At 39.3% G+C, this 18,769-nt stretch overlaps 1 protein-coding gene across 1 annotated transcript in view; it reads left to right on the top strand.

Annotated features, from left to right (window-relative positions):
• Positions 1–18,769, top strand: part of COL4A1 (collagen type IV alpha 1 chain) — a 135,267-nt gene that overhangs the window by 98,246 nt on the left and 18,252 nt on the right. Inside the window, exons 29-45 of the mRNA XM_067293915.1 lie at positions 894–991; positions 1,297–1,447; positions 1,781–1,894; positions 2,314–2,481; positions 3,062–3,151; positions 5,659–5,811; positions 8,785–8,883; positions 8,975–9,064; positions 9,971–10,110; positions 11,025–11,151; positions 11,257–11,337; positions 12,097–12,195; positions 12,714–12,764; positions 14,663–14,848; positions 15,537–15,670; positions 17,700–17,772; positions 18,402–18,473. Coding sequence (XP_067150016.1) covers positions 894–991; positions 1,297–1,447; positions 1,781–1,894; positions 2,314–2,481; positions 3,062–3,151; positions 5,659–5,811; positions 8,785–8,883; positions 8,975–9,064; positions 9,971–10,110; positions 11,025–11,151; positions 11,257–11,337; positions 12,097–12,195; positions 12,714–12,764; positions 14,663–14,848; positions 15,537–15,670; positions 17,700–17,772; positions 18,402–18,473 — 1,926 coding nt within the window. The remainder of the gene's footprint in view (positions 1–893; positions 992–1,296; positions 1,448–1,780; positions 1,895–2,313; positions 2,482–3,061; positions 3,152–5,658; positions 5,812–8,784; positions 8,884–8,974; positions 9,065–9,970; positions 10,111–11,024; positions 11,152–11,256; positions 11,338–12,096; positions 12,196–12,713; positions 12,765–14,662; positions 14,849–15,536; positions 15,671–17,699; positions 17,773–18,401; positions 18,474–18,769) is intronic.

Below are 18,769 nucleotides of genomic sequence, written 5' to 3'. Positions count from 1 at the left end.
GAAATACAGGAAATTCTGTTTAAACATTAGAAAAAACTATTTTACTGTGAGGCTAGTCAAACACTGGAACATGTTGCCCAGGGAGGTTGTGGTGTCTCCGTCTTTGGAGATACTCGAAACTGACTGAACGAGGTCCTGAGCAACCCACACTAGTTAAACCTGCTTTCAGCAGGAGGTTGAACGAGACAGTCTCAGGAGGTCCCTTCCAACCTCAACCATTCTGTTAATCTGTGATTTGCCAAAAAGCTGGATTTCTCACTTCCTGAGATCTTCCCTGAGAAAGAAGCTTCATCTCTGATTACAGAGTGTGTGCTGGTGCTGTGAGCACTACCTTTAAGTGATTTGCAGAGTGTCAGATGTATTTTTTCCTGCATTCCCAAAGTGCAGTCCATGGACCTACTGTAGCACACAGACCCTCTGTATGTAACCCACAGAGGGAATTTTAATTGCATGTGTAGGACATGCAATTACACATACATTGGACAGAAAGGTGTTGATTCTCAGATGGATTTTGTTCTGCATCCCTCAGTCTGATGCCCCACCCATAGAGTAGCCCTCTCTGAAGAAGATTTTGGGAACACAGTTTTGCAGAGAGAATGTTTCTAAATGACATGAACCCACAGCAATCACTCAGAATTTATTTCTTCTGGGCAGTCATTTCTCCTCAAAAGCCAAATGCTGCATGCATGAAGGTTAGCATTTGAATCTCTATTGAAGACACTGGCTTTTGGGTGCTGGCATCCCTGTAAATTTGACAGTTGTAAGAGACCAAACAGAACTTTTAAAAAATGTTCCTGTGAGGGTGTGAATAGTTCATTTAGACGCTGAAGAAATGACAGAGGACACTTACAGACAGAGGCACTAATGATGCGAGTTTTGTGTTGTTTTTGTAGGTTTCCAAGGTCAGCCTGGCTCTCCTGGTCAGCCAGGCACTCCAGGAACTCCTGGCCTGGATGGTTTGCCAGGTGCCCCAGGTTTACAAGGTCAAAAAGTAGGTGTCTGCTGTTGTTGGTATTGTTCTTTTCTGTGAGCATCCATGTGTCACAACACCATGTTAACAGGAATCTTTGCGAAGATTCCTCTTTCAGAGAAAGAATAGTTGGCCAGGCTGTTGTGCATCTTATGTTTTCCCCTATGCATGCAAAGAAACAGTGGTTGATATGAATTCTAAATTGCTTACACATCTGTCCTGAAGTTGTATGTTGCATTCTTCCTCTGAGTGGTTTAAATACAGTCAATCAATACATTCTTGGGTTTGATATACAGACTCCTAATCTATTGTGTTTCTGTGGTTAGGGTGAACCTGGAGTAGGTCTCCCAGGCCCTAAGGGATTACCAGGCCCACCAGGCCCAGCTGGTATCCCTGGAGAAAAGGGAAATCCAGGATTGCCTGGCTTACGTGGCGAGCAAGGGTTTCCAGGGATTCCGGGTCAGCAAGGATTCCGAGGTAATGTAGTAGAAAAAATTAAGATATATTTCTGTATTTCTATTTCATTTTAAAGTCGTTCCCCTGCAGATGCAGCAAAAAGTGTATTTGAAATTTAAATCCTACTGGTATCTCAGGATACTGCCCTTTTCCTTCCTCTTTCCTTGTTTTTGCCTTCCAATCACTAGCAGCAAACAGTAGTCCTTCCTCTGAGCCTAGGCAGGAGGTATTACAGCTCAAAATGACTTTTTATTGCCCAAATGCTTCCAAAGCACCTGTCTAGCGTATTCCATGAACCAGATTTCAAATAATATTGGAGGACACTTAGTGTATGTCTCTCTTCTTTCCACACAGGTGACCCTGGTCTCCCTGGCTTGCAAGGTTTACAGGGCTCTCCAGGTGCTCCAGGACTAGGCCTGCAGGGATCACCAGGACCTGCTGGACAACCAGGACCCCAGGGACCACCAGGTGAAAGAAAAATACTCTCATGCTGTTGCTTGGGAGTGCATTTTTGGCTTAAATGGATGTTGATGTCAGTAAAGGTGTTGCTCATAAACTGTTGTGGGGGGGTGAGCTCCATGGAGGGGCATGGGAGGGTGTCAGCAACCTCATCCCTTTGGGCCAAAGCTTAGAGCATGTGTGAGGCTTCCTGAGAAAATGCCTGCCCTTTCTTTAGTCTCTCCCAGTGATCATAGGTAATATGTACATGATTCCTGCACTTAGGGAATGAGGAATGTTTCTGCTGTCTTCTTACTAGAGAAATTTGCTTTGTGTCTTCATGCCATGTAATTTATGAACCACAGGAGTACATTATAGGTAGGGCACTCCTGTTAATGGTATTTTCTGTGCTGTATTAAGTACTGATCTTTTTCTTCTATTTTTCTTAGGATTTCCTGGAATAAAAGGAGAAAGGGGTTTTCCTGGTATCCCAGGTCTAGATATGCCAGGACCAAAAGGGGATAAAGGTAGCCAGGGCCAGCCTGGAGTACCAGGCTCTGTGGGATTACCTGGCCTGCCTGGACCACAAGGGGCAGTTGGACTGAAAGGATCGGCAGGTAAAGCATTCTTACCTTCAGAAAAGTAACCCTTTGCCTTGGAAACTTGCATCTTTGACAACTGTTTTATTAAATCCTGGTAGCATGCCTTTTCACTCGGTTAGAAATTGATCCATCAAAGAGTCTGAGCTTCAGGGAAACACTTGGGCTGTTATCAGCGAAGCAGCTCCATGCATGTATAACTTTAAACTCATACTGTTTGGTGGATCAAATCCAGCAACTTGCATGAACTAGCCCTTAACCTGTAATAATGGAAGATTGTTCTTCTATGAAGTTTCAGTGACAGAATCTGGTATTAACGGTGCCTTTCTTGATTACAGCATTGTTTACTGTGATTGAAAGTTTTAAGGATCTGTCAAACACCTATTACAAGCTTTGTTTTATTCTCCTTTTTTTATGATACTATATTTATTGTTGTTTTCTCCATCAGGCTATTTTAAATTATACCATCCTCTTTGTGCCATTTTTCCTTAAATAGTTCAATCCCTAATGTAATAGGGAGTAAGTCATTCCATTTCTCTTACTTCTTTTATGCTGCTCTGCCATCTTTCTGTTAATCACTTTTTCACTTTGGTTTCAGGAGCCAAAGGAGAAATGGGAGTTATGGGAACTCCTGGATTGCCAGGGTCTCCTGGAGCAGTTGGAGATCGAGGGTTCCCTGGTGAAAAAGGTAAGACCTACTGAGGGATATTTTCTTCGCTTGAAAACTGAATGGCCTAAAATTTCTGCCTGTTTAAAGGGAACCAAACATCAGAATTTGAATCTGTGTATCGGAGTTTTTCATTTTGCTAGCTCATCTTTGTCTAGGTAGCTCTGTATAACTAGAATGCAGAGCACAGCAGATAGTGACAGCTAATGGAGACACAGTTGTTGCCACAGTTAGTGCACCGGAGGGGCCTACAAACTCCACTCAAGAGTGTGTGGGACTGCTGAAGATTACACAGTGATGACACACATTGGCTGGAACAGCTGACTGTGGCACATCAGAGGCCTCAAGCCAGACAAAACTCCAGAGGGAGGCCACTGTCCAGGTCTTGGGCTTCAGGGAGTGCCCAGTGCCTCTTCCTGGAGCTGGGACTGGGTAGGGGTGTCCTTACCTGTGGGAGAAGTGTTCTGGTTAAAATACTGAGTTGCCAGGTGAATGGAGCTGCAGGAGGAGGCAAAAAGACTGTACACCATCAGGGAGGATGAACAGGAGATTGACAGGATGACCTGGAGAGAAAAAAGCCAGAGCTCCACAATGTGGAGGGACAGTTAAAGACTAGTCCCCAAGGAGTGGTGGATGGAGACTCCCATGATGGGGAAGGCTTGGGAGCCAGTGACTTCTGGCAGTAGACCAAAGGCTCATTCTCCACATGAGGATCTGCAGCTTCAGAACAGGTATAGTGCCTTGGGAACCAGTGAGGATGAGAAACAAGACCCATCAGGGAGGCATAGGAGCCAGATGAGCCTGAACTAAGTGTCGGCATGAAGAGAAAAATTACGATCATAATTATTGGAGACTACTTCTCATGGACTTGCTCAATCTGCCAACCTGATTTTGTGAGGTTTTCTGCGTATCCTAGGCCCAAATCTGGGATGTTGCAGAGGAACTACCAAGGTTCATCCAGCCTTCAGGGAAAAAAGGAAAAATAAGGAAAAAAATTTACTATAGGGGTGGTCAGACACTGGAACAGGTCCCCAGAGAAAATCTGTCCCTGGAGATATTCAAAACTTGACTTGAACAGGTACCCGAGCAACCTGCTTTAATTTGGTCATGCTTTGAGCAGGGGGTTGATCTAGATGACCACTGGAACTCCCTTTCAACCTTAATTATTCTATTCTCTGATAACACATTAGCCTGAGCATCTATTTGTGCTAGAGATACCTGGAGAGAGACACATTTGTTCTGTCTTGAGAGAGCTGTCTAACAGGCATGAAACAAGTAATTCTCTGTGGGTTTCTCTTGCTCTCCCTTCCCACTGACTGTAGGGAGAGACAAGACGCCAAACCTCTAAACAGTTAAGATGTCATGAGTCTAATCTGTTTGGGAATTGCTAGCTCAATAATCTATTAATTTCACCTCACATGAAAGGCACATGGAAACCAGAGTCTTGGGTTAAAGAGTCAGAGTTAGAATGTTAAAGGTGTATTCAAACTAGGAAAGTTAGTATGAGTTAGCAAAGTAAACCATAGGAAGTGCCTTCATTAGGTTTTATTGGCTAGCTAGTATGTTAAAATGATAACCAATAATACCTTTAATTATTAATTATTGCTGTGTTAAATATCAATGTAGTGGATTTTGTTAATAGATGTCATAGTAGATTCATAAAGGAATCTGTTTAACAGATGGGAAACTGGAGTAGGAAGCAGTGAAGTGATTCATGGGAGGTTCATCAGCTGGCCATTGTAAGGGTAGGAATAAAACCTGAGACCAACCTTGGTCCTCTCCAATGCACTTCTTCTGTCTTGCATATGGATATCAACATTTTAAAATATACCTTTTTTCCTACTGAAGACAAGTCTGGAAATAACCAAATACAGACAGTATGTTTGACTTAAGGAATATTTTATGTTGAGTATGTCCCCTGTAAGGTAGAAACAATGTAAGTTAGAAGGTCATATCCTAGGAGCAGGAGTTTGGACACTGAACCAGGGTTTTTTGCTCCATTTTTCAACAAAACAAGGGTTTGCTAGGTCAAAGGATGCTTTAGATATTACTCCCAGAAATAGAATATTTGAAGTTATAAAAAGCCAGCAGGAAGGACTTAATTAAACCCTTCGTATAGTGCCCTCTATTTGAACTCTTTTGGATAGTTAAAGATAGCCAGTTTAAAAGGCTTTAGAAAGATCATCATCTTATAGCATCTATAGCATTATTTTTCTGTAATGAAGTTCTCCCATGTGAAAATTCAGCTTGATATATCTGATGGAGGGAAGCTGCTTCCTATCCCTATTGTTTTTGGAGGGCCTAAAACTAATGTGTGTGAAGTGGAAAAAAAGATTCACATTTTTTGGTAGAGCTATTGTGAATTCCTGATCTAAAAAAAACTTTATATGAGATAAATGAGATGCTCCAGACCATGGTATGCCATGCTCAGAGTTTGAATAAATAGCTAATTTCATTTGTTAATGTCTACTAAATATTTTTGCAAAGTTTTATATGCCACTGTAATGTTCTGTGCTATTCTCTTATAGGTAGCCCAGGTTTCAAAGGAGTAATTGGACCTCAAGGTGATCCTGGTGTCAAGGGAGATAAAGGTGAAGTAGGTCTCCCGGGAAAACCTGGAAGCATGGATGGCATGGACATGGTTAGTCTCAAAGGCCAAAAGGGAGACCAAGGAGAAAAAGGTAACTTTAGTCTCTAACTATGTATAAGTGTAATTAGTGGTAATATACTAATGAGAAGCAGTGCTTTGACTTCAGTTATACCTTGGTTTTAGAAAACAGCTTTTAAAAGAACAAGATTAAAGAACTTCACACAACAAATCCAGATATTTTCCCAGGCTCCTTCAGCTCCATAAACACAAAGATCAATCACAAACACAAAGGGTTCTGGTTTAAATGAAGAAATTCAATTTCCCATTTTAAAATCCGTTTTTCTCTCTTGCATCAGAAGACTCTCTCAAAAGAGAAGAAACTTTAAAAGTAGCAATTAGAACTTTCTGGAAGAGAAAAGCTGCCTTTCATGTATGGTGGAAATACTGTTGTTGCTCTGAAGACCAACAGATATCGTAAGAACAAGTGGACAGCTTTTTTGGCACACAGATGATTCTTTAGGACCTGAAGAAATTTCAGAAGAGAGTCACATGTATGACACTCATACCTAAAGATTAATTTTTTAAGATTTGAAATATCTTGAAATGTACAGGAGAATGGCAGTCAGTTTCTATTTAGAAACTTAATGGTGGTGAGGATATTAATTTTTTTCAGACAGTGTGTTCTTCTTAGATACTTTTGCACTATTGTATGAAAATTTAGTTAAGAGCTTTGTCTCCCCTGTTTTTCTTTTGAAAGAAGAAAACCAGTTTATTTCTATATATTTTTATTATTTGTCCTTTTTTATTACAATTTGCTTTTTCATGAAAAAGTGACATTTTACATTTTGACAGTTTTATATTTTCACACAACAATGACTGAGTTTTTGAATAAATGGTAACTGATTTTTCATAAAGATAGAAGTGTAGGGCTGAAAGGAACCCAGTGAGGTCATGTAGTCTTCCATTTCCCTAATCCAAATCCATCAGCCATTCATTGTGTATTGTATTTTCTGAAATCATTATCCTTCTTGTTACCTTTTCTGAATTCTCCCCAGTTTGGCTGCATCCTTGTTAGAGCGCACTCCACTGAAACAAGGGAAGTACTCCAACTCAGGCCCTGCTAGAATGAGATTTGTCTTTTTTGAAACAATATCCTTCTCAGTTTGTGATTAGCTATAATCCTTGGTCCTTTTCTTGTGGACTTCTGCCTATGCAGTTGTTCTTTATTTTGCATTCATACTTTTGACTTCTCCTTCCCAAATATGTAGTGTATTCCACTTTTTGAATTTCATACTGTTGATTTCTGGCCTTCTCACCAATTCGTGAAAGTCTTTCTGCAGTCTAATCCTGTTCTCCTTTCAACACTTCCCAGTTTAGTGCCATCCATAGATTTTATCAGTTTATTCTCTGTTGGGCATAGGACAGAACACTTGGGATTCCTTGCTAGTGACAGAGAATCACCGATAACTACATTTCACTGAATTTAAACTGTGGGAACAGGAGAGTTTCCTGGTCTAGATATCCATTTTGTCCAGGTCCTGGACTACTTGTCAGAACGAAGTGTAGGCCTGTGTGTCCTGGTTTGGTCTCAAAGAAACCTAGGCAGGTGGGTAGGAAGTATCTCCCAGTTTGGACAACCCAGGGCCAGGGACTATGAGAGAGGGCAGGAGCACGCGGGGAGGAGAGACACTGAGGAGTGCATCCATCCCTAAGCTGAGATGCAGTTTCTGAGAGCACTTTTGTAGTTGGTGAGGGTCCCTACCTGTAATGATTTAATCTAGATTGTATTTTTCTCATTTATTTATGATCTTGATATATGTGGTGGTGTGAAAAGCCTTAAGACAAATGCATATAGGCTGTTTTTCATCCCTTTCTTACCTACTAGTGGCCCGTAGACTGACTGGTTGACAATTAGTTTTATTTCCTTTAAAGAAATCAAAGTTAGGCACACTGGTCACACATACACAAAAAAAAAAAAAAGAAGCCTATGCTGACAAATTCAACTGGTTAATTTCTTTGGTATCTAGCTCCTTTACCTCTCCAGCACTAATAACGTTTGCTTGCAAACATGTGTGACCTCCCTGTCCTCTCCTGAGCACACACAACCTGCAGGTTAGCCTGGCTCACACAGTCCTGAAGGCTAGGTTCGAAGCAGACCCCGACCTGCAGACTTCTGCCCGTGTTCTCCCCATCTCATCCTCTTTACCCCAAGGATACTCAGCAGCTATAGAGAAAAATTAATCTAGCTATATTCCAGAACTTTCCGGTTCTGCTAACTGCCTTCATCTCTCTAGGCATGAATATCACAGTAATGTTTTAAAAAGCTTCTAAAATATAAACCCTGTAGAAAAGGCACCATATTTTTTTGTGGAAAATTGTCATTGATGTTTAATGAAAAATTTTGGTTTCTGGACATTTGGAGATTTTTTGGAACAAATCCTCTTATAAACATTCAGCTAACTGTCTTCAGTAACCTATTGTTCAGCATCTAGATGCAACACTAACAGAAGGAGTTATGACTGAAAAACTTGGATATTACAGCTGGACAAGAGGCATGCCACAGATGGAGCCTTCTGGAATGATGAAGATGCTTTAACATTAAAGAGAACTTGGGATTCACCAAATTTCTGCCTGTGAACTGGTTGTTCATGCACATATTCCCTGGTAGCTGCTTAGCAAAACAATCAAATCAGTCATTTCTGTTAACACTTGATATTGTCTGGCACTTCAAAAGCAGCTAATTAATCTAACTCAAACACATGCATCATTTTCAATGCATTGAGTTTCTTTCAAAGAGGCAACTTGCCTTGTAATTTGCACAGACAACTGCAGAATTGTAGTAGTTTGCAGTCTTACTTCAACACTGGTTTTAGTGACTGGAAAGCTGGTGTTCTGCTCAAGTCTTTGCAGTGCTGTGGTACAATGTATGAAGCTTGAACTCATCCATTGTTCGGTAAAGAGAAGCAACGGATAAAAATTTAACTAGAAGGAGTCTCCAATTACACTGCATTACAATAAAATTTGATAAAATTCATCTCACCACTTTTGTGTTCTTGGTGTCTAGGGGACCATGGAGCAACAGGAGAAAAAGGGTTACGTGGGGAGTATGGACAACCAGGAATTCCAGGGAAGGATGGTGAACCTGGTACTCCAGGTCATCCAGGTAGGCCTGAAGCTATCAACAGAAGGAATGTTTGTGAGGTGTTTTCAACCATGGTAACTAATGGGACTTTAAATTTCCCCACTGTCCATAGGACCAAAAGGTGATCAAGGGCCCCCGGGGTACCCAGGAGATCCAGGAATTCCAGGACAAAAAGGATCAGTTGGTGAAATGGGTTTGCCAGGTACTGAGAGCTGGGAATTTTTTATTTTAGCTTTCCTCAAGTTAATGTGGAGCATTATGAGAGACTTTATGGAGTATTTGTTGGTGTAGCTCTCTGACAGTGTTGTGCGGTTTGCAGTACCTGAAATTAGGGCTTTGGGGACATTGCTATTTCAATCCTACTATGATATCCAAATAAATCACATAAAATGTTTTCCTAAATTTGTGAATTCTGCAGTCAGGTGTAAAAAGGTACTTTGGACATCTAGAAGAAGGCCCATATATATAATCTGTGTATATGGTGCAAGCAAGCGGTTTTTCAGGTGATATCTGCCTGCCTGTCTGTCTGTCTCTTTGTGCCAGTGTGGGAACTGCATTAAGCTTCTTGTGTACTTTCTCCCTTCTGAATAATTTGGTGAGTTCCTATATATCACGTGTTAACTACAAACTCTAGTGCTCTTGGAAGAGTGCTGTTGGGGACAGAGGAAATAAAGAATAGAATGAGAAGAACCTCCATTTCAATGTGGAGACTTTGTCTTCATTCAGATGACCTTGTGCCTAGCATATTTAGGAAATCAAAGACAGGTGGTAAAGAGGGACAGAAGATCTGCTGCAGCAAAATACCTTTGTCACTGTATTCCTCTTAGAAGTTGTTCAAATTAGCACATACTTTTATTCAAAGCATATTTTTAGCAACACCTCTGTTTTCTAAGAATCCAAGATTACCACCTTCTTTTATCTGGAAAGCTTGTCTTCCTGTAAAGAGTGCCATTTAGGGGGTGAATCTCAAAAGTTAAATTACTTCCTGTTGTAGTGAGTTATATTGTTTTTTCTAGCTCTGAGTAGCTAAGACAGCACTAAAAAGCATTTTCAACACTGCTAAGTTACCACTAGCTCTGATGCACCCATTTTTCTTTTTTCTTACTAGGAACACCTGGAGAAAAAGGTCTGCCGGGAATTCCAGGTTCACCAGGCACACCAGGGTTCCCTGGCCAAAAAGGTGAAAAAGGAGACAAAGGAGCAGCAGGTTTTCCTGGAATTGGCTTTCCAGGATCTCCTGGTGAGAAGGTATTTAGACCCCTAAGGATAAAATTGTCTTATCTCTAGAGAGTACCTGATTCTAGAAGATGCTTTGGCCATTAAACTATTTTGTTATATTTTCTGTTAGGCTGGTTTAAATACCTGAAGAGAAGCTTGAACTGCATGCATGTGCACAGTCTTAGATGCATTCTGTTTGGTGGCAGCATTTTCTCCAGGGCTTTGATTTATCCTGTCTTTTCAGAATAGACTAATTTACATTGCTGGAAATGTGAGGAAGGGAAGAACTCTTAAAAATGCTAAGTAAATACAGTGAAAAAGACTTTTTACAAACGGAGCAAATTATCACACTGAAATATTGTTTCTGTATTTTTACAGAGATATTGGGAAGACGAAAAAGACTACAAAATGCTCAGACATTACAGAAAAGAGAACTGTATTAATACTGTCTATAAAGTTAATTCCATCTCTGATAGTATTCTAATAGGATTCTCATTTGTTTCACATTCCTTTTCCTAGTCGTACCATGACAGTAATCCTGAATTTATAAGTAAAAAATTATAAAAATAAAACTTATTAATCTGGTAGCAAATTTGCTGAAGACTTAAAAAAGATTTTTTTTTTTTGAAGATGATTAAATGTAATAAATAATTTATGAAGCCAGTTTGGAAAAGCCTTTGTAAAAACCTTCAGAAAAATGCATAGAAGACTTCTCATTCTCATATATAGTTAGATGTTATTGAGCAATTGCTAGAAAAGCCAATATTTCTGATAATGGAATTTAAGGCTAAATTTAATCCTAAATTACTTTGATTCTAAATGAAAAAAGAATTAAATTCTTTATAAATCTGATGGATAAGGGGAGGTGACACCTACTGTTGCAGACACAAAATGCTGTTTCAGCACTAATATGTGGATTTTTTAATGTGTGCTACTTCTTCTAGGGAGAACCGGGAAGAACAGGTAGTCCAGGCTTATCTGGAGAGAAGGGTGAAAAAGGTAGCGCAGGACTTCCAGGAATGCCGGGTTCCCCAGGTCCCAAAGGATCCCCTGGCATGGCAGGATTTCCAGGCAAGTGTTTATGCTTCAGTAAAAAAATAAATTGCAATGAAAAATTAATAACAGACTTATACCAAATATCCAGCATGTAAACCCATATCTTCCTGCTTTCTTTAGGAAGCCCAGGTCGCCATGGAGAAAAGGGTGAAAAAGGACTTCCTGGCTTAAGTGGCATTCCAGGTTTAAAAGGAGAACCAGGTAGAAAAGAGACATAAAACACCAAATGCTTCTTAAAGTACTCTTCACTACTGAGTGGTGGCTAAAACAAATACTGTGGCCTCCTAGATTCATTTTGGCTTGAATATACCTTGTTATGCTTGTTCATTTCTCAAGTGAAAAAACATTCTGCTGTTTCTCAGGTAAATCTGAGTCAGTGTTGTGCGGGGCTAGTACTTCTTTTGCCCTATTTGTAGAAGAGGTTTTACCATCTTCAACAAGACTTGTTATTGCTGTAGCCATTAGTTATGTTGGTTTTGATTGCATTTAAAACCAGTAATGTTGATCCATGAGACTCAAACCTGAATCACCACATTTAGCATCATTACATGGATGTTAAAGAGTGAATGGGATAGGGAGGAAAGTAGCTCCGCTGCTGTCATGGCTATAACAGCATTTTGTACCCTTGTGTACCTTGTGTTAGTTTACTGGCTGCTGGACACATCATCTCGTTGGACACAGGCTGTGCTGTTCATGAGGCTTTGCTGGATTTCCTACCCTCTAACCTCACTGAGATTCATGATTACTAGCCTATGCAAAATCCGCAATGCTTAAGCCCCATCTCACACTGATGTAATTTAGAAGTAACATCAGAGAAAAGCCAGACTGCAGTCATTATGCAGTAGTTCCTTGACATCTGTGGGAGCAAAAGCCTAAGTTAAGCTTTTCTTTAGGGAAAAACGTGTAAAAAAAAAAGTCTGATGATTCATAGCTGAAATGAAAATGGCAATGATTTTTCAGGTGAACCGGGTCTTCCGGGTCCTGTTGGTTCCATTGGACAGAAAGGTGAACCAGGTTATGATGGGATTCCTGGTGCAGCTGGTGCAAAGGGTGAACAAGGTACTGTGACTGTCATGTTACATTTATGTGGTACAAAAATGCACAGAGAGGGTTTTGCTGGGAGAAGGATTTGCTGGTTTTGAGGTACTTTGGACTGGAACATTACAAAATGAAATTAATAGAGTGTCTTGCAAACTACTGACTGTCATCCATCATTATAAAGCTGAGCATTTTGATGAGCAAAAACTGTGCTTAATCAGTATAATCTTGAAAGAATTTCTTTTGCAAAAGCTGGCAATACTTTAAAGGATTGGCATATTTTGGAATGTGTTTCCCTTTGCAAGTTGGCTGTGAAATAATGGAGTGGGCTTGTTTTTTCTTAGGGTAGGGTTTTCAGTCATACCGGACCCATTGTGCTAGATACAATGCCAATACATAATGAAGACAGTCCCTGCCCTAAAGAGCTCTTGCTTAGACCATTTATTTAGATTTTGTATTTTCCTAATAGAGTTTTGCTCATTACAGCTTAAATGTAACTACTGGCCTGTCTTCTCATTTTTGCTACCTCTATATTATAGGTCTTCCTGGTAGAGGACTTCCAGGATTTCCGGGTGCAAAGGGAGATAAAGGTAAAACACCTTTTTAAACAAGCAGCTAACCTCCCTCCCAACATGCTTAAACATAATTCTGTAATTCAGACATACTTTCTACATCATTCTTTTACCTGCTATACCTTTTCATAGCAGGCAGAAACTCTGAGAGGCTCAAATACTAATTTCTGTTACAGTGGCAGCATCTTGGACATGAATTAGATATGCCCTAACATAGGTAATTATTCTTAGTGTGGAATTTACTGCAAGCTCTGCTGTGATGAGGTAATATAAATAACTCCCCTATTTGTGTGCTGTGCTTTTGAATTCCAAATATTTCTGTTTCCCTACTAATTTTGCAAAATCAAAGTCTAGTGAGGCTCCATGCACTAGATAGCTAAAGATAGTGATTTTGTGGCCAGAGTACTGCAGTAATTAATTTACCTGAGTCTGTTGTGCAGTGCAAATGGAAATCATATTCACTGCTAAAACTGTTACTCTTTATAGCTCAGTAGAGCATGTCTAAACTGCACAGGAGCATGGTGCAGAGATGCCAAAAGTAGCAGAGATCAAAGGAGGTCTTACTGAAAACATTCTTTTCCTGGACTCAGAACTTACTAGCTTGGGCACAGGCACATAGTTATTACAGTTTCAAGACCAGTTTTGTGCTTCACAAAGTGTGTCACTATACTATGCTGTGAGAATGTCTTGATTGGCTCAAGCCAGAGCTTGCTCAAGGTGTCTGTATGCACCATGCTCCATTTTATGAAGTAGGTATTTCCTAGAGAGTAGAGTACAATAGATACAGTACTGAAGATACATCAAACTGCTACTGATAAAGGACATTATATTCAATTAAAGGAGTTTCAATTTTAAGCATCCAGAAAACAAAAATGATTCAACTAGTCCACCTATAGAATTAGTATGATATGACAGTTTTTGGTGAGCTTATATAGCTTGAAATGTCGGTGTCCTCACTGCACTCATTTGTTCTTTAAATTCGGGAGACTCCTGTGGACAATCAAAAGTGATGAACCAGAATTTTAGAATATCTTTTATTTATCCTCTTAGAATAATTAACAGTCATGAAATTGCTGAGAAAGTTGTAAAGTTAGAGAATTATTTTAATAAGCAAATTTTCTAAATATAGCTCAATAATGTATGTAAAATGCTAGATTATGAGAGCATTTTTACCACTCTACGCATCTCATTTTGTCAGCACAGCTCTTTTTAAAATACTTGATTTTAGAGTAAAGAGATATTTAACTCACATCATTTGCATTCCAAAAGTATTGTAGTTCCAAAAAGAGAGTCCAGAATTTAAAGGCCTGGTTTTGTTTAAGCAAAAAGCAGGGAAAGTGTGGTTTTTACCTTCTATTTCTTTTATTATTCTTTCTCATACTAGGTAATCTGTATTCTTTTTGCTCAGTCATGATATAAAGTTCAACTAAATTGTAAAAGTTTGCTATTTGTACAAGCTTGAAAATAAGTACTAAGTGTTTAAATCTAGATCTTAGTAAATATATTCCCTTTTTCTCCAGGAACAAGCCCTGTTGTGCTTACTCAGGTAAAACATCCATTATTCGGATGTGACAATGATAGTTGTAATGGAGCAAGGATTTGGGGGCTTTGTTCCTTGGGAAAAGGCTGATAGAAAGATGTTGAATGTTCATCCATTTTTGCAGTGAATGAAAATACCCAGGTGATCAGCTTAACTCACAAAAGATTTATCAGTTGGACTATTCTTTTCCTCTTGCTTTATGTCACAGAGTGAGAATAATAGTTTTCCAAAAGAATTGCATTTGTTTCTGAATATATAGGCAAGATCAGTATTTTCTTAAGGATTAAAGCTTACTGTGGGTGAATAATAAGGCAGAAGGTTTTGGTGATGGTGATCCTTTCTCTAATCATGTTTTGGGGGTTGTTTCACATCTTAGGTGCAAAAGGTGACGTGGGTTTTCCAGGATCCCCAGGGAGTCCAGGGATCCCAGGTCTGAAAGGAGAACCAGGATATGCAGGTCCACCAGGCCCTAAAGGCAGCCAAGGTCTTCCTGGACTACCGGGAAGTGCGATGGAGGGACCTAAGGGAGACAGAGGACCCCAAGGCCAACCTGGCCTTCCAGGTAATTCTTTATCTTTAGAATTAAGGTACTGCTGTTAATCAAAGCTCATCTAAATTGATTAATAATATAATCAATATTGCATGTTCTTGCTTATCCTCTCTTCTCAGAGATCAGAGAAAGCTTTTTCTTCATGGATAGTTTGGCATTGTGTCCTAGAATATACTGATTTTATGTCTTCTGGCAGTTGATTTTGTCCAGAGTCTCCCTGACATTGAGAAGTTTGCCTCCTGTTTCAGTGTGTTTCTCTCTGGGCTTTATTTACTGTTTTTGGACAGCCATGGCTTGATGTTGCTATTTTCTAGAGTCTTGATGTATTTAAAAATGGTCCAGTGTGGCCTTAACTTGGCAGTGGCACTGTGCTAGGGGTGACGAAAGCAGAGCAGAGATACAATATGTTTGTAGCATGTTCACATGAGAACATACAGTGCATTTGCTCTGTGCATGCAGAAATCCCTGCGTCATTTTCCATCAAGCCAATAGTAATAAATGGTAAAAGTCCAGTCAGAAAGGGATTCCTATGCACCTCCCTGCAACAGATTCTCCTATATATTTTCTTGAAACACTGTTACGGTAATTACTTTGGTTCTGCCCATCTTTAGTTTGAGCCAGCTGGTCCTCCACAAGGTACTGCTCTTCTATAGAAGAAAAAATTTGCCACTAAATCCTGTCTCATCCTTCTGGTTTATAGGTTTACCAGGTCCAACAGGGCCACCAGGACCCCCAGGACTTAAAGGGGCCAAAGGAGAACAGGGGAGCGATGGCTGGCCTGGGACCCCTGGGGGTCCGGGAGTCAAAGGTGACCCAGGATTCCAGGGCTTGCCTGTAAGTTACTTCCATACACTCTCCAGAGTCACTCAAGCACTGGTTCTTCTAGTTAATGGATATATTAATCATAGATATTTGTCTTTCAAAATAATGATACTTAATGCTCAAAGTCCCTTTGGACTCACTGCTGATGATGTAAAGTCAGTTTCAAAACATTTCAATTCTCTCTTTTTAAAGGCTACCTACCAATAAGCCCCAGTGAGCTAATGAACTTTTTAGAAATTTATAGATAGTGAGTGGTAACACACAACACCAACAATATAATTTACAGTGTATTAACAGTGCAGGATGCCTGCAGCACATCTATAAATCCTGCAAATGCATTAGTAGTTAATTTTAAAGGTTGCATATTTCACAATAAATTGCTTTCTGAAAATACCTGAACTGTTTGGGTATGATATGAAACCTCTCAAATAAAGTGCACTTTCAGTACTGTCAGTGATGTAATATAGCTGTTGTTTTAGAAATACAAACAGGTAATGCTATTAATACATTGTCATAAATTATTCATCTAAAGTGGTCCCTTTTTTGTGTACTGGGGAGAGTGAGGTAAAATAGGACAGTCATCTGGAGTAGTTGATCTGCTATACTTTCTCACAGAATGTCTGCCTTCTTTTTCCACACTGAAAAATGCACTTTACATTTTAACTTTTAATTTCCTCTTTCCTACTAAGAAAATAATAATAATAATAATAATAATAATAATATATGGAAGAAAGGATAAGAAAGGAGGTAGGTTCCTGTACACAATTCTTAGTCTGCAGGAAGAAGGGAGACTCAGGGAGAAGGTCCTGATGTGAGATGCAGGATACTGATAGTGGACTTAGAAGGCCAGATTCTTGATAATGCAGAGACCAGCTGCATCCTTTCCTGCACCCAGGAGTCACTTCCCAAAGACATTAAGGATTTGCTTGAGTGTTTTGACGTTGGATCTTAGCTATGTCTTTTGATCATTAAAAGCATCATATCATAACAGCTTTGAAGGTGGTAAATTTCAGAATGACATTCCAGTATAATTTAAGAATAATTTAAGAATTTGAAGTATTTCTGTAGAGAGCTTAATTTCTATAACATAGGAAATTCCAAAGCTTTTAAAATTTTGGTATTCCAGTCTACAACTGTTTGTTCATTTGTTTGTTTTTTAAGAATAGGAATGCCAAAGGATTTTGTAAATTATTTAGTAAAGGAATTTTCTTTCTTTCCTCCTCTTGTGTTCCACATTATGTTGTATAGGGGACTGTCACTGCCATATTGCTTTAGACTTGGGTTAGCAGTTAGTCAGCAGGAAAACTAAGCTCTACTTAAAAGCTTTTAGCAGATGAGCTGCAACAGACAAAAGAAGGATGTTGGCAGTCAGTTAAGTGACTATTTACAGCATCTTTTGAAATATGGGCTTGGTTTTCCTTTAAGTGAGGCATTATGAACTTGTTATAATTGATTTCAGTGGAGTAGTTCTTTTATAATAGTGAAGGTAGAAGAAAGATCATGTGTTGTATATGAAGTATTTAAGTCCTAGAGCATTTTAGCCCTGTAGAAAAGTCAGAATCTTCAATGGTCTATGAATCACTGAGTACATTTAATTTCACTCCACATGTGAATGTAGAAGTTTTAAACTCTGCTGTGGTTTACATTTACCACATTTTATTTTCTACCTAGCATCCGTCTACTGGGGGTACACGGAAATGAGTATTTTATTTGCTGATATTTGTGCTTACTGATGGTTTTCATCACACTGTGTTTTGTTGTTGAAGACCATTTTATTAGCTGTGTTGTTAGCGAGACACCTTTTTTTGGTGCAGTATTTTTGTAGGACAAAAAGTAGTTTTGTACAAACAAAGTATGAAACTTGTTTCTGTAACAAAACCTTCTCACCTAATCATGGTAGAGAAGGACCATTCCTTAAACTCAATGTCTTGTCTCTCATGTTGAAAATATTCTTCACAGGTTTCCAAAACTACACAGCCTATTTGAGAGTGATATCATAATAGTATAGGATAACTTGAACTTCACTTTTTCTTTTATGCAGGGTAGTCCAGGTTTACCAGGAGATATTGGTCAAAAGGGTGATTTAGGACCTCCAGGAGTTCCAGGCGTTCCAGGTGAGAAAAAATATATGTTATATTTATGCAAAGTAGACAAAGGTGGCTTTTTTGTCTCCTTCTCCTCTTAAAAAAAATTCTCAAAAAATGTTAACTCCATGTTCCAAAGTAAATGAAAGAGGAAATTGAAAGCTGCATCAAAAAGTATAAAAGTTTTTTTCCCAATATTTTTTGCCTCCTCCGTGTTCTCCTGCTTTGCCAAGTGTAAGTGTGCATTTGGTTTAAAAGATGGGTGTAAAATCAATCATCTGGACATTGCCAGTCAAGAATCTTCAGAATTTTCTTGAGAGAGGGAGAAGCAAGTGTTACAGCTATATTTGAGGACTCACAACTTCCATTCATCATCACTGCTGACCAAATAACTGTTATCGTCAACATCACATACATGAAAACACTATAGTATAAAAAAATGCAGTTGTTAATAGAAAAAAATTAATTATTCTGGTTTAGATATTTAAGAGAAATTTGTCTTCAGTTCACATCTTGCTCCTGCAAACAGTGGAAAACTACTTCTGTGAATAAAGTCATGGCCCTTAAATGATCATGGGAACATATATGATTGTTCTGTATGCATCATTCCAAACCAAGAAATTATTGAATTTTCATGCAAAGATTTCCTTTGACTTCAGGTCCAAAAGGATCTCCTGGCTTCCCAGGTCTTAAAGGAGAGCGAGGTGACCAAGGTCTTCCTGGATCTAAAGGTATAATATAATAATATAAATGTGCTTTTTTTCCCAAATTTTGTTGTTGTTAAAAGTGTTATTTGTGACTAATCAATAGCTATCTCCCTCCTCCTTTTATACAGTGTAAAAAGGTAGCAGCAGTTCAGGCAGAAGGGCGCGCGAAGGAACCTTTGTTTCTGTTCCCTGTGGTGTAGGTTTCCTCAGGTATGGTCGTGACATGCCGCACAGCGCGTTCCCCAGCGGCTGTTGGAGTTGCTGTGTCAGAGGCTGGGACCCAGACTGACCCTCTGACAGTAGATGCGGCTCTACAGGTC

The sequence above is a fragment of the Apteryx mantelli genome, chromosome 1 (assembly GCF_036417845.1).
Source record: "Apteryx mantelli isolate bAptMan1 chromosome 1, bAptMan1.hap1, whole genome shotgun sequence".
Classification (NCBI taxonomy): domain Eukaryota; kingdom Metazoa; phylum Chordata; class Aves; order Apterygiformes; family Apterygidae; genus Apteryx; species Apteryx mantelli.
Note: the sequence above shows the minus strand (reverse complement) of the source record. Positions and strands in the feature narration are given on the sequence as shown.